Source organism: Lissotriton helveticus, chromosome 8 (genome assembly GCF_964261635.1).
Source record: "Lissotriton helveticus chromosome 8, aLisHel1.1, whole genome shotgun sequence".
Taxonomy (NCBI): Eukaryota; Metazoa; Chordata; class Amphibia; order Caudata; family Salamandridae; genus Lissotriton; species Lissotriton helveticus.
The window spans coordinates 5,862,804-5,878,819 of NC_136069.1; the positions used below are offsets into that span (position 1 = coordinate 5,862,804).

At 46.1% G+C, this 16,016-nt stretch overlaps 1 protein-coding gene across 5 annotated transcripts in view; it reads right to left on the reverse strand.

Moving 5' to 3' along the window:
• Positions 1-16,016, reverse strand: part of SPAG17 (sperm associated antigen 17) — a 1,244,773-nt gene that overhangs the window by 158,373 nt on the left and 1,070,384 nt on the right. For all 5 annotated transcript variants that reach the window (XM_078656351.1, XM_078656349.1, XM_078656348.1 and 2 more), the window contains one exon: positions 3,639-3,769. In XM_078656351.1, the coding sequence (XP_078512477.1) occupies positions 3,639-3,769 (131 nt within the window). The remainder of the gene's footprint in view (positions 1-3,638; positions 3,770-16,016) is intronic.

The following is a 16,016-nucleotide window of genomic DNA, read 5'->3' on the forward strand; positions in this document are numbered from 1 at the left end:
CTCACGGGTTCACACTCTGCGACTCTGGGCAATAGCTTGCTTAATTTCCACAACGGCCCCTCGCGGCGGGATGCCTGACTTTCACCTTGTGGATACCCTGCTATCTCACAGGGGAATACCAGGAAGGGTTCCCTAAGCAAGCGCCGGGAAACCCACTGCGGGTAGCTGTGCGCTATATAAGCTCAACTACATTTACACATTTACATGTGGATCCTTGGGCTGTGGTGGTTGTCCCCGTGGTTTTGCTACCTCAGCGTAAGAACTAGTCGTGTTCTGCCCTCTTGGCACACTAGCCAACGAGGTGTGGGCTGGAACCTTGGGGAATGGCCCTCCTACTATTTTGGGAGCGTTCAATGGTACTGCTCTTGCATTTGGGGTTTTTGCCAATTTGGACACTATCAATGCTGAGGGCTATTTTTCACATTTGATTCTCCCTGCTTTACTGACTCAATCAGTAGTTTTTTAATAAAAGCTATGTCCCCTTCCAGACTTTCCATTTTCTTTATGATTATCCTATTAAAATTCAAACATCTGGGACATTCGACTGTAGCATTCATACACTCCACAACCCCCCCAGGTCCTTTTGATAATACCTCGCTTAACTCCCTAGATTCCCCCTCTAACACAGAAAATCGATTAGAGCAATTAATACCCAATTCACATGATCTCGCCTGCACAGAACCATCTACATTTTCTGTTGAATTGACCGGAGGATCAACCTTACTACTCGAGGTGCCTCCCCTTGTGATCTCGATAACATTAGCCTCAATGGGATTAACATGGACAGAATGCAATTCATCAGCTGGGAACATATTTTTTGTTTTTTGGGTAAAAATTGCAGGGACCACTTTGTTCCTTTTCAGTGACAGGCCGTCTACAAGGGGATCGTGAATTCCCATCTCTTTAATAGACGGGGCCCCCAATAAAATATCTTCACAATCCTCAACAATAGATTCAATGCTGTTAAAACACAATTAGTTGCAGCATGTTGGGATTTTTTTGCCTTTTTCCCTTTTTTAGTAATTACTAAGGCTCCTCCCCCCTCCATTACCTTTCTCTTGCCCATTGTATTCCACGGACCCTCCTGACTCACTATGAGTAGTGTCCCTATGGACTTATATAGCCTACAGTCAGTTTCACAATGCACTTACCCAAGCCGAAATTGCACAGTACCTCTAGATGTACAGATAGTCCTGTGTTTCTCTCGTTAGAGGGGTGGCCCTGCCCTGCCTTGTCCTGCCTAGGACGGCCCGCCCTTTGCCCGGGCTTCTCCCGGTGCTGCCCGCGCGCGTCCCGCGCTGCGGGAGGCGTTGTGGAATTTTATGGGCTGGCGGCTGACAGCGTCACAGAACTCCCTGACGCTGGCTCTATGCGCTGGGAGTGATGCTGGGAGATGGAGTCCCACCGCAAGCCGTTTCCCTCACGGCGGATCGCGGCTGTATGCCCTCGAGAGTGTTGAGGCTGCAGGTAAGCGTCGGACCGTTCCCCTCACGGTCGTTCAAAAATGCCCCCAGTTGATTGCGCGTCCCATTTATAAAGCGAGACAGTTATTCGAAGGTGTCAAGACGCTGTAGATCACAATCCAAAAAGAGAGTCCACTAGTATTGCTGATTCAAGAGATATCTATATGCAGAATAAGCAAGTCTTAAGAGCCTTCCTAAAGGGCATGAGCTGGGAGATGGCCTTCATGTTTTTTGCAAGAGTGTTCCAGAGTTTGCTGGCGGCAATAGAAAATGCTCTATCGCCCCATCTCTTTCTTATGGTTATGGGTATGTTAAGCTGTAGATTAGATGATGAGCAAAGGTGTCTGCCTGGGGAATACCAGCTCAACATGGATTTTAATGTTGATGGATAAGGAAGATTGTAAGCCTTATAGACCATATAGAGAGATTTGAAGCTGATGTGTTTGTTAATTGCGAGCCAGTGAAGGGTGTCCAAGCCCTTAGCAGCCGACTGCCTTCTAGGAATGTCCAGAACCAGTCTTGCCAGTACATTCTGTACCACCTGGATTTTTTGCTCCGTACACTTGTTTGAGGCCAGGTAGAGTGAGTTGAAGTAATCGAGTCTGGACATTACATGGGCAAGCGGTTGGCGTGCAGGCTGCTGGATGAGTTGGAAGATTTTCTTCAGCATCCTTATAATCCAGGTGCAGGTTATGATAGTACGATTAGTTTGTGCAGTGAAGCTGAGTTCAGGGTCCATTAATACTCAGAGGTTCTTGACCTTTTTTCCAGAGTAGGACATGTAGCTAAAGAATGAGGCCAGCAGCTGCTATTCCAGCTTGACAAACCTGGGCCAATAATCATCACTTCCCTCTTCTCCCCATTCAGCTTTGAAAAGTTACATGACATCCATTCTGCCACTTTAGTCATGCAACATAGAACGTTCTCAGCTAACGAGCATGAATTCTTACAGATTGACACCATAATCTGAGTGTCATCTGCATACGACACAACCTCTATTCCGAAGGAATCGATAATAGCAGCTAGGTGTGCAACATAAAGGTTAAAAAGTGTGGGGCTTAGAGAAGAGCCCTGCGGCACTCCACAGGGCTGGGAGAAGGTTCAGAGTAGAAGCGCTGAAGCTTCGCCTTCACCTTTTGAGATCGTTCCCCTAGAAAGGAGGACAGGAGGGCTAAGGCTTGATGTGAGATGCCTAGCCCTTGGAGTCTGTAACAGCAGAGTGGGAGAGATGGTATCAAACGCTGCAGACAGATCCAGGAGAATTAGCAGCAGTCCCTGTCCCTCATCCACTTGGCATCTGATACTGCCCACAGCTGAAAGTATTGCGGTTTCTGTCCCATGATGTTTTCTGAAGCCATACTGGGAGTCATTGAACCAGTGTTTCTGTTCAGCGGTCACCATCAGATGGATATTAAGATGCGTTTCCAAATCTTCATCAGCCATCAAAAGAGACCTCCACAATCCTTTGTGCTAAGGAAAGATGAAGTGTGTCACAGGGGCAAGGGCAGCTGACTCAGGGGCCCGTTTTTTGTTCCCCGGCACGGGCGGCAGCTCAGCTAAGCATCATATGACCCTGGGCAATAACTCACTCTCCCGATGGCCCCCAGCACCTTGAGACCCTTAGGGGTGATTAGTTTGCGATTTACAAATACTGGATTTATTAAGAGCTTCCATGAAGATTCACTCCCTCTGCTTTGCTGATTTTCTAACACCAACCCCACTCCGGACGTAGAATTATTTTGCTCTCCTACCGCTATGTACAGAGCTATGCTGCATAGCTTGATGCATGCTTTTCAAGTAACAATACAACCACCCCACACAAACAAACACACAGAGGCATATGCATGTCTGAGTCAGGAAGCAGAGACTTCAAATAATAACCCTACAAAGCACTGTGTGTGAATTAATGTAGCTTTCCTTGTCTTTGTACATTTATCACAGGTGGAGTGGAATTGTGAATTGCGAAAGTAGCAAAATGGTAGTTGGTTGTGGGTTCAGAGGTGAAACATATGCTTGGTGGGTAATGACAACCTACCTAAAAGTGCCTACAGCAACCCAGCTGATGGCGTAGAGCCCACCCCTCAATCAATGTTTTTGAGGTACAGTAGTAAGTGCCCTGAGCTTTGCTATGCATCTAGGTGTACATACGCCATGCTCTGAGTGATGGATGCCCACCTGGCTGTTCTGGTGCCGGCTCTTCAATCACAGCAGTGGTGGGGTCACTGTAGCAAAGCATCAGGTACTCGTCCACCTCCTTGTCACGAAGAAGCTCTGTGCCCGATCCATCAGCATTGATGATAAACAACCTGAGGAGCACGTTCACAAAAGACACATGGTGAACATTTGGAAATGGTCAGGGACACATCAGAATAGATAGCCGTGGCCCTTCACTCTTTCAGGCTCGTGAAACGGGTCATTTATGAGGTCGATTGATACCTGGAAATGGACTGTGATAACATTCTCATGCTATGTGGCGTGGGTCACTGAGGAGGGAAGCCAAACAATCAAAGAAAGGACAAATCTCTGCTTGCCTTGGGCCCCGGTACTTGGTCTGCTTTTAACTATAATGTCCCTGAAACCTATGGGGTTTTTCGAGAATTTCAAACGATTTTTAAATGCTCATTTCTAACTATAACGTCTATGAAACCTATGTTTTTTTTCAGTGAATTTCAAAGGTCTTTTAAATGCTAATTTCTAACTATGCCTACAGAGGTAGGAATTGTGCAGAAAGAAGAAGAAAGGCACAGAAAGAAGTAAGAGAAATGCAGAAAGAGGCAACAGAAGTCCAGAAATATGAAGAAAAGTGCAGAAAGAAGCAAGAGATATGCAGAATGAACCAACAGAGGTGCAGAAAGAGCCCGAGTTGCAATGGCATGCTGTGCCCCCCTCCACAACTTTTTGCTGACTGGTACTGCAGGTAACTAACTCTGACTAACCAGGCCGGGAGCCAGTGCTATACCGAAAGACTACAGTGAAAACACCTACATACACTAGGGTACACTATGGGTTGGGGTAGCCCTGGGATTGGCATGACCTCCCTTGTAAGGCCCTAGTACATACTAGGGCAGGGGGATTAAAACTACCTCTAACTCAGAGGCACAGAAAGAGGCAAGTGAAGTGCAGAAAGAGGCAAGAGAGGTGCAGAAAGAGGCAAGAGAGTTGCTGAAATAAGCAACAGAGGTGCAGAAAGAAGCATGAGAAGTGCAGAAAGAACCAACCGAGGTGCTGAAAGAGGCGCAAAGGATGCAGAAAGAGCAAGAGAAGTGCAGAAAGAGGCAAGAGGTGTAGAAACAGGCAGAAAAGGTGCATAAAGAGGGAACGGGCATGCAGAAAGAAGCAACAGAGGTGCAGAAATGAAAATGAGGGATGCAAAAAGAGGCAAGAGATTTGCGGAAAAAATGCAACAGAGGTGCTGAAAGAGGCAAGTGAGGTGGAGAAAGAAGCACGAGAGGTGCAGAAAGAGGCAATAGCAGTGCAGAAAGAGGCAATAGCAGTGCAGAAAGAGGCAACAGAGGTGCTGAAAGAGGCAAGAGGGGTACAGAAAGAGGAGAGAGAAGTGCAAAAAGAAACAAAAGAGGTGCTCAAAGAGGCAAAAGGGATACAGAAAGAATAAAGAGGGATGCAAAAAGAGGCAAGAGCAGTGCAGAACGAACCAAGGGAAGTGCAGAAAGAAGCAAGAGCAGAGCAAAAGAACCAAGAGGTGCAAAAAGAAGCAAGTGAGGTACAGAAGGAGGCAAGGGAATTACAGAAAGAGGCAAGAGGGTTACAGAAACAGGTGCAGAAAGAGGCATGAGGGGTACAGAAAGAAGGAAGAAAATAGCAGAAAGAGGTAAGAGTGGTTCAGGAAGAGGGAAGAGATGTCTAGAAAGAGGCAAGAGGGTTGCACAAAGAGCGAAGAGGGATGCAGAAAGAGGCAATAGGGATGCAGAAAGAAGCTAGTGAAGTGCATAAAGAGGCAATAGAGATGCAGAAAGAGGCTAGAGAAGTGCAGAGTCAAGAGAATTGCTGAAAGAAGCAACAGAGGTGTAGAAAGAAGCAAGAGAAATGCAGAAAGACGTAAGTGAGATGCAGAAACAGGCAAGAAAGGTACAGAAAGAGGGAAGAAAAGTGCAGAAAAAGGCAACAGAGGTGTGGAAAGAAGCAAGACAGGTGCAGAAAGAAGCATTGGAAGTGCAGAATGAAGCAACAGAGGTGCAGAAGGAGGCAAGAGAACTGCGGAAAGAGGCAAAAGAGTTGCAGAAACAGGCAAAAGAGGTACAGAAAGAGGGAGCAGAGGTGCAGACAAAGGCAAGAGAGGTAAAGATGTAGGTAGAAGGGGTGCAGAAAGAGGCAAGAGGGGTGCCAAAATTTGCAAGTGAGGTGCAGAAAGAAGCAAGAGCAGAGCAAAAGAACCAAGAGGTGCAAAAAGAAGCAAGTGAGGTACAGAAGGAGGCAAGGGAACTACAGAAAGAGGCAAGAGGGTTACAGAAACAGGCAAAGGGGGTGCAGAAAGAGGAAACAGGTAGGCAGACTGAGGCAAGAGGTAAAGAAAGAGGGAAAACAGGTACAGAAAAAGGCAAGAGGGATGCAGAAGTTTGGAACATAGGTGTAGGAAGAAGCCAGAGCAGTGCAGAAAGAAGCAACAGAGGTGCAGAAAGAGGCAAGAGGGGTACAGAAGGAGGCAAGTGAAGTACAGAATGAAGCAAAAGAGGTACAGAAAGAACCACCAAATGTGGAAAAAGAGGCAAGAGGGGTGCAGCAAGGGGTAGGAGAGGTGCACACAGAGGGAAGAGGGATACAGAAAGAGACAGGAGGGGTGCACAGAGAACTGTAGACAGAAGCAATAGAGGTGCTTAAAGAGGCACACAGGGTGCATAAAGAGACAAGACGGGTGAAGAAATAAGTAACAGAGGTACAGACAGATGCAAGAGTGTTGCAGAAAGAGGGAAGTGAGCTGTAGAAAGAGGCAAGAGAGTTGCACAAAGAGGGAAGAAAGGTACAGAAACAAGCAAAAAGGGTGCAGAAAGAAGCATGTGAGGAGCAGAAAGAGGCATGAGAAGTGCGGAAAGAGAAGTGCAGAAGGAGGCAAGAGAACTGCATAAGGAGGCAAGAGAGGTACAGAAAGAGGCAAGAGGGGTGCAAAAAGAAGCAAGCCAGGTGCATAAAGAAACAAAAGAAGTGCAGAAAGAAGGAACAGAGGTGCAGAAAGAGGCAAATGGGGTGGAGAAAGAGATAAGAGGGGTACACAAAAAGGCAAGAGAGGTGCAGAAAGAAGAAGGAAGGGTGCAGAAAGAGGCAAGAGGGGTACAGAAAGAAGCAAATGAGGTGCAGAAAGAGGCAAGAGAGGTGCAGAAAGAGGCAAGAGAGGTGCAGAAAGAGGCAAGAGAGGTGCAGAAAATAGAAGGGATTTGCAGAAAGAGGCAAGAGAAGTGCAGAAAAAGAAAGAAATGTGCAAAAAGAAGCAGCAGAAATGCAGAAAGAGGCAAGAGAGGTGCAGAAGGAAGCAAGAGTGGCTTGCACACCATTAGTACCAATTTATTACCCACATTTAGCAATAAGTAACACGTGCCTTCCATCACGCTGAAAATGAGGAAGACTAAACCTGAGGTTACCATTCCACAACACAGACTACCAAACCACATAATTACTCTCCATAACACATACTCTCAATCTACATATTTCCTATAAAAATAAATACCACATACTTTCTATCCATATAATTCCACTGCACAACTTACCACATAATTTCACTACACATAATGTACATCCACTCCACTCCCAAAACCATTAGTTCGGGCTGGACATTGGCGCGTGCTGACAGCGGAGGCACGTGGCTGCGTGCATGCACCTGTTACCAGTCAGGTTCCTCCTTCAGGATACAATAAAAGTTATTGGTGCCGCTCGCCGAGGAGTTTGTGAAGTTTTGAAGCCTGGGAACTCTGTGCCTCGTTTTGCCTGCCAGGAGCCCCGTAGGGCATTGAAGCTGCGTGGGAGAGTGTAGGCGCTGGAGGACGGGACTGCGAGGCCCATCAGGCTGTGCGTGTTCCAGCGAGCACACCTGTTGCCTCTTCCCATGTCTCCGCCCCCCTGCCTGTGCCCTTATACTCCTCGCAGCCCCCGCTCCGCGGGAGCCGCTCGCCGAGGAGTTTGTGAAGTTTTGAAGCCTGGGAACTCTGTGCCTCGTTTTGCCTGCCAGGAGCCCCGTAGGGCATTGAAGCTGCGTGGGAGAGTGTAGGCGCTGGAGGACGGGACTGCGAGGCCCATCAGGCTGTGCGAGTTCCAGCGAGCACACCTGTTGCCTCTTCCCGTGTCTCCGCCCCCTAAACCAGGATCCGTATTTAACTTGGGCAGACCACGCGTTAGCGGGACGCGTGTGCGGGACCTATCCCGGGACAAAGCCCGGACTAAGGGCGGACAGTCTTAGACAGTCCGAGACAGACTGAGACTGGACTGGGCGCGCCACTCTGCCCCTGCTGAACCGGTTTCGTTTGGTTGCAGTAAGACTATGTACCCCTGACTATAATTTATACCCTGGATATACTTGCATTGTATTACGTATGCCCTCTCTTATTTTCAGATTGATAAAGAGTGGGTATCAATATTAGTATAAACAAGAATGCCAAAAAAGATTCCTGTGGCGGGTGGTAATACCATGGACAATTATATGGTTCATGTAGTGTCAAAGATTAATAATGAAAGGAGACAATCCTTAGGCCTTAGTCAATCCCCTATTCTATCCCCCCTAAGCCCATCACCAGACTCACCGTGGATTGATATACCTTCTCAGGTTGAGGGAAGTTTAATCCTAGATACTGATACACATGATAATGGTACCTTAAACCAGAGTGTTCACATAACACAAGGACAAGACTCAGCTCTGGAAAATGACTCCGATTCTCAGATAGTTGATACTGAACAAGATTCAAATGTGCTGGAGAGTGAACAGATAAATAACGATGCTGATCCCCCAGCTCAAGTCCCTGCTACTCGTGCTATCAGAAAGTGTAGAAAACCGCAAATACATCGTGGTGGAGCTCACTCTGGGAGGAAGAGGGCTGCGTCACCTGTGAGAAGCAAGGAAAAAAGTAGGGGGAAAGGAGAAGATGCTGAGAAGTTAAACGTGGATGAAGAGCTATTATCCAGGATAGCAGAATTAATTGATATTAAATTTAAAGCTTTAATTAAACCAGTAGTGGCTAAACTGGATAAGCTATCTGCGGATGTAAAGAAATTAGGCGCAGATCAGAAAAAGATAGTAGAAGAGGTGTTAAACATATCTGTAACAGTCACAAATTTGGCTTCACCCGTAAAAGAGGCTTTTGGACTTGGAATAGAGGGAGGCATAAATTCCAATACTACACAAGCAATTCTTTTGGAACAGACCCCAAATACCGTGCCTAATTATTCATTGCCAAGAGAGGTTCAGCCCCTAAACCCCCCTGTACTGTCCGCACCAGGAGTAGAAGAAGATACACTACACTTTATAGAAGATGCGGCACCATTAGTGCTGGTACTGGCAAATGCGCCCCCACTAGCAACAGATCAATCAGAATCCCCCACGGCGCTAACAAGTAAGGCCCTGCATTGGCTATCTGGAAACATGCAGTTGGCCCCATGGGGGAAACAACAGCTAGTTGGAGACATTAAGTCAGCCAGACGGGTTTCGTGGATAGGGCAAAACCCCAAAGAATTTAAAGGGGACTGTATAATTATAAATTTTGTAAACTCTGCTGTTTTACCAAACATTCTACCAAACATCCTGCCGCCGCAGCGCAGGAGAGGTACCATCATTCCTCTCACCCTAGAATTTTTTGGCAAAAAACAACGGAGTATGACATACCCTAAGTCAAGTCATACCCATATCAGGCCAATTTGGCCAGAAACAATTAATGGCTGGGGTTTTGGTGCACCAACTAATAACTGGGGTTACAGTTTGGACAGAAGGGAACGTCCAATACGGACACATCAACAAGATCATCAACATCCTAGCCACTTCAATAACCGATTTAGCATCCCCATTTCCAACAGGTATGATGTCTTTCTTGATGAGGGTGGGCTGGAAGGGGTGGAATGACTACCTGACACACCTCTTAATCCTGACCACAATGATCGCCTGTCAGAAGACGTAGGTTTAGGAAATGACAATCAAACCCTAGAATTGCAAGGTAGTAATGTTGCGATGTTGGGAGTTGCGAATCAGTTAACTGATATAACTAGTCCACATAATGATATAAATTCAGTCCCCTTCCCAGTACATACTACGGCCAATTCTGTGAAAGAACGGGTATGTTGCAACACAGGTTCAATACCCACTAGTTTAGATGTATACGAGAAAGCTGACACAACACAATGTGAACTGCAAAAATGCAAGGAGAGGTTATTATCGTGGAACATAGCAGGACTCCATGACAAACTGAGTGATAAAGGATGGTTGTCTTTTGTCAAAGAATATCCGATAATATGTCTCCAAGAAACTTGGGTAGCAGGAAAAAATTTACATATTGAAGGCTACCAGAGTTTTATTATTCCTGCAGTTCCATCAGCTAGTGGAAGAGCAAAAGGGGGATTGGCAATTTTTGTTAGCTTGACACTTGTATGCCATAAAGTTGAACACCATTCTGGTAACAGTAATATTCAGGTTTTAGAGTTTAGGAGGGGTAAAACAAAACTTGTACTGATCAACTTTTACAACGCAGTGAATCAGTCCGGAGATTGTAATATTGAGTCTTTGCGTGAATTCCTAAGGGCAAATGTCGGTTCTTTGCCTCGCCAAAAGATAATAGTAGGTGATTTTAACACACATTTATGTGGGAACCCTAGCATGACAATAGTTGGTCAAATGGGTTGTAATAGTACGGAAGGAATTCATTTTGATCACTCACGGAGGGGAACAGAACTAAATGATTTGTTGAATGAAAATAATTTCTTTATAGCAATGTCAATAGTATCGGAGCTAACTGTTTTCCCAACCCCCACATTTAAAGGTCACGCGACAGGGACATACATAGACCATATTTTACTGTCTGCAGACTTTGTTAATATTGTTGAGGATTTCTCGATTCAATTGAGCATTTATAGCGACCATAACCCTATATGCATTAAGATGGGTGAGAATACATTTGAAAAACGCAATCCCCGTGAGGATCGAGGTCTTATAAAATGTATTAACGGTAAACGTCGCTTAAAATAGTCAATGGTGGATTGTGAACAGTTTTACTCCTCTATTAATAATGTGTGTAACTATGAACTGTCAGTATGTACATCTCCTGTATCAGCGCCATTACAAATCTTAGCATCTTTCAAGGAGATTGCCAATAAGATGGAGTCAATTTTAACGGTACCTACTAAAGGGAAAGTCAACCCAAACAGTAATCCAAAATGGTTTGACAGTGATTGTTCGAAGGCCAGTCGTGAACTTAAAAAAGCCCTAAAAATAAAACCTAGAGACCTAATGCTTGTCAGGGACTTGCGGGTTAGGTATAAGAAGTCATGTGCTAATCGCAAGCGAGCGGTAAAAAAAAGTCTATGGGAGTCTTTGCTAGACCCCGAGACTTTGAAAAACAGCTCGAAGTTCTGGGAGATCATTAATAAGCCTATATTTGACCACACTAGCGCTTCCAATGTGGGCACTAACATCCCAGAGGAAGAATGGATTAACCACTTCAGCTCTATTTTTAAAAATAATGAGTCGCAAGCAGAATACAGATTAAATGAAAGTAGTGAAAATGTATTGCTCTTCTCAATTGATGAGGTAATAAAGGGAATTGAAGGGCTAGCAAACAACAAGGCCCCAGGACCTGATGGCCTTCCTCCTGACCTTTTTAAATCTCGCATAGTACTTTGGGCACCGGTCCTTACAGCAGTACTTAATGCGGCTGTGTCATGTGGATGCCCAAAATCATGGGGGGTATCTACTATTGTGCCTGTATTCAAGAAAGGAGACCGTAATAGTCCTCTCTGCTATAGACCAATATCTCTAATAAACTCCGTGGTTAAAGTCGTGGGAGGAGTAATTTTGAATAGATTGGTCAGGTGGTCGGAGGAAAATAAAATAATATCCTCAATCCAATATGGATTTAGGCCTGGGCATTCTACGATCTCTCAATGTTTAAATTTATACCTTATCATTGGGAAGTATACTAAGGCCCGGCAAGGAACGATCCACATGGCGTTCATGGATCTTTCCTCGGCTTTCGATTGTGTGAGTCGCGGGAAGCTCTGGGGCGCCATGGCAAAAATGGGTGTGGACCAGAACTTAGTTAATTTGTTAGAAGATATGCATTCTGATACTAAAGCGAATGTCAGATACACACAAGATCTAAATGTGACAAAAGACTTTGGAGTGTATCGGGGTGTTCGACAAGGATGCATTCTGGCCCCGTTCCTTTTTAACCTCTACATAAATGATTTGGAAGAGCACCTTTTAAACACTAATACAGACTACCCGTACATTGGCCGAAAGGGACTGCCGGTTCTGCTATATGCGGATGACGCAGTCCTTTTATCTAGGACCACCAATGGACTTCAAATTTTATTAGACTCTTTTTTTTCTTTTATGAAAAATAGAGATTTAAGTATTAATAATTCTAAATCCTACATAATGAAGGTTGGCCATGGAAGCAAAAAACCAAATCGCTTAAATGTAAATGGAGTACAAATCCCTGTAACAAACACATTCTCTTACCTTGGGGTCCTTTTTGACACTCAATTAAATTGGGGACCCGTGATTCAAAAAAAGAAGGGAGAGGTTATCAGGGTAAATGCGGCTATAATGGACTTTTCCAGGAAAATGGGAAACAGCCCAGTTGCTGCATTACTCCAACTTTACCAGGCCAAAAGTGTTACTATAGCATGCTACGGTAGTGAAATATGGGGATATGCTCCTCTGGAAGCCCTAGAGATAGTTGAAAATAACTTTCTAAAACAATTATTAAGGGTTCCCAGGGGTACGGCAAATTTCTCTGTGCATGAGGAATTGGGGGTCCCCTTCATATGTGACAAAATTGTAGTAAATCCCCTATTATGTTGGATGAATTGTTGGCTAAATGACAACATACCACTCACCCAGCTTATATTAAGAGAAGCACTTACATGGGATAACAGGATGAAGGTTCCCTGGTTAAAGTACTTGCATAAGTGCTTTACTGATTTAGGTCGTCCTGAACTTTTCTTATTTCCTGAATCCATTACTAAATCGGATGTTATTGCGGTCAAGAAGGCTTTTATTGATTCTAGATACCAGGATAGGGAGTCATGTGAATTAAAAAAAGATAGTGTACGAAATCATGTACTAATAAAAAGTACATTGCTTCTGGAACCGTACCTAACATGGCAAATATCTAGTTATGACCGTTTTCTATTGACAAGGTTCAGGTTTAACCTGTTTCATTTACTGTTGGCTGTTCCTAGGGGATCTCATCGTGGGCAAGTGTTGCCGGCTTGCGGCTGCGACGATAAGTCTCCGCAAGACCTGGCACACTTTCTGTTTTTTTGTCCCTATTATGTTACACCGAGGAAGTTATATTTAAAACCCTGCTTGAAAAAGCTGAATTTTTTACAATTTCGCCCTGCTTTACACTTCCTTCAGCTGCTAAGAAGTGAATACACCTTGTATATATGTAGTTTCTTAAAACTGGCAATGAAATTTAGAAACAGTATGGAAGGATAAAAGTATTGATACATGAAATGCTATTTCCTGTTTCTTTTAAGGACTTTTTTTAAACATTCTGAATGCTTAATGTAGATCTGTCTTGTTTATGACTCTATTTTTATCTGATTTCTTCTTTTAATGAATAATCGTGTTAATAATTGTATAATGTAAATGCTTTTATGGTTGTCAATAAGAACAACCGAATAAAGTTTCTTGACTTGACTTGACTTGACATTAGTAAAAAACTTTTACCTTTACCTTTACAACGCCAATAGCTGTATCTCTTGCAAATGCAAATTCTATTTCATTGCAAACACTTCTTTAACTAGCAGTCGCGTTTGCAGAGTGGTGGAGAAAGGGTGCTGGGCCTCCGACCAGCGCTCAGGAATTTTGCCACGTAGGACTTACAAGAGATACCAGGAGGGCTCCTTGGCCCCCAAAGTCCCCCAGGAGTAAATTGGACTTCACCCCCACCCCGTAGTCTGCCATGAGGTGTATTTGCAGAGTGGCAGAGAAAGGGGGGCTTGGCCTCCAAAGAAGTCCTAGCAATCCCACTGTGTGGGACTTACTGGAGGTAAAAAAGAGGGGTAGTTGACCCCCAAGGACATCCTTGGGGGCCAACTACCCCTCCTATTACCACCAGCAGGATTGCTAAGTTCTCATAGCGGGCCATGCCCCCGTTGCCCACCACTCTGCCAACTTGCTCCCTGAGGACGTGCTCTTGGATGGGGATTAAGGTCCCCTTCGCTGCTGGGAGTCCTTACGGGCCAACTAGCCTACCTCTAGCAAGCCCCACACAGTGGGATTGCTGAGAGGGGGACACAGGCCATGCCCCCTTTTTTCACCACTCTGAAAAAGCACATCCTGTGGCGCTCTTGGTTGGGGGATGAAGTCCCCTTTCCTCCTGAGGGTCCCTGGTGGCCAACTAGCCCTCCTGTTACCTCCAGTAAGCCCCATACAACTGGATTGCTGAGAGTGCTCAAAGGCCACGCCCCCTTTCCACACCACTCTGCAAACGCGACTCCTGGTGCACTGCTGCTCGGGGGATGAAGTCCACTTTAGTCCTGAGGTCCTCAGGATACAAGAGGACCTCATCGCCCCACCAGCAATGCGCCAAGACGCCCGTTTGTAGAGTGGTGTAAAAAGGGGCGTGGCCTCAGACCACCACCCAGCAATCCCACTGTTTGGGGCTTACTGGAGGTGCCTGGTGGTCTAGTTGGCCCCCAGGTACCCTTTGGAATGAAGGGGACTTCATCCCCCAACTTAGAACACGCTAGGGGGCACGTTTGCAGAGTGGTGCAGGCGGGGCGAGACCTCTGGCGAGATGTTGGCTTTTTTTTCTGTTGCATTTTTAGAAGGCGGCTGTGAACCCCACCTTCTTTTAGTATTTTATGGGCCCTGGGGACACCATTCCCCAGGGCCTGACACATGTTTTAAATTTTTTTTTAACAAAAACCGAAGAGGGCCGTGTGGCCCCCCTCCCATGGCCAATTTCGGCCCCAGGGACCCCATCCCCCAGGGCATGGCCACATATGTATTTATTTATTTGTAATCATTTTTATGGAGGGGGGCTGCGCGGCCCCGCTCCTGAGGCCATTCTGGGCCCCGGGGACCCCATCCACAGGGGCTTTGCCTTGTTATTTTATTATCCCCAAATAATTTATTTTGGGAGGGAGGCCGTGTGGCCCCCCCTCTCCCGGGCCACTTCTGGCCCCGGGGACCCCACCCCTGGGGCCGTCTCTCATGTTGGAGCCCATGGGGGGAGCCCCAATGCTCCTACGGTCCCTGCTGAATCCCCGCATCCTGTGGGAGCTGGCACTGCTTTTGAGCAAAGGGAGAAGCTCTCTTTGCCCAAAAGCAATTCTGCTTTGCTTGTTGGAAGAAAGAGCAGGTTTCCTGCTCTCGCCTCCAAGAAGCAGAGCTAAGTTTGCAATGACAGGGCGGGAGCCACATCGCCCTGTTATTGCAAACGGCAATATCCCGGGGGTGGGCACCCGGAGACATTGCAGGAGCCGGTCCTGGGGGGTGGCGGCCCTGAGGGCCATTGAGGGCTCCAGGAGGAGGGCCGTGCGCTCCCTCCCAACTAATTTAAGCCCCGGTGAGGTGGTGGTACCTGGGGTCCCCAACGGACTCCCCAAATTTTGATATTCAATGCCCCAGGGAGGTGGTGGTCCCCAGGGCAATGTGTGGGGGGATTGAGCCCCCCACACTTTGTTTTTTAATACAGCCCCGGGAAGATGGCGGTCCCCGAGGCTGCGAGGGGGCCGCGTGGCGGCAACCCGCATTTATATCAGGTTCAGGTTCAAATCTTTTATTCGGTTAACCGTTTTGTTAATCATAAAAAGTACATCACATATAAACATTTCATCATAAAATCTCAATTACCGTTAATACACCTAAAAGTATAAAAATTAGAGAAATACATTTGTCCAGGAAGATACAATTTTAAATCAAGTTACAGCGGAAAAAAAACATATGTTCAAGTGTTCAAGGAGAATTCGTACCCAACATTTTTCGTGTGGTTATACATGATTTCAGAAAAAGAGCTAGGCTCTTTGCCACATATTGTGAATCAAGATGTTGGAGGGCTAAAAGCCCCAGGAGGTAGTGGTCCCCCGGGTTTGGGGGGCCCGCAAGGCCACCCAACATAATAAAAAGCCCTGGGGAGGTGGAGGTCACCGGTGCGGCCTGCGAGGCCTCCCGTCCTAAAAAGCAAATGCCCCAGGGACGTGGCGGACCCCTGGGCTATGGGGCGACGCATAACCACGCATATAATTATATAAGCCTCTGCATTGCCCCAGGACCTGGGCCACCCGGGGGCTTATAGAAAACAAAGCACAGCAACCCGTGCTTCGTTTTAAGAAAAAGTTTCACAGGATTTGCGCACCCAGCGCAAATCCTGCAGATTATTTTTTTTATCCTTT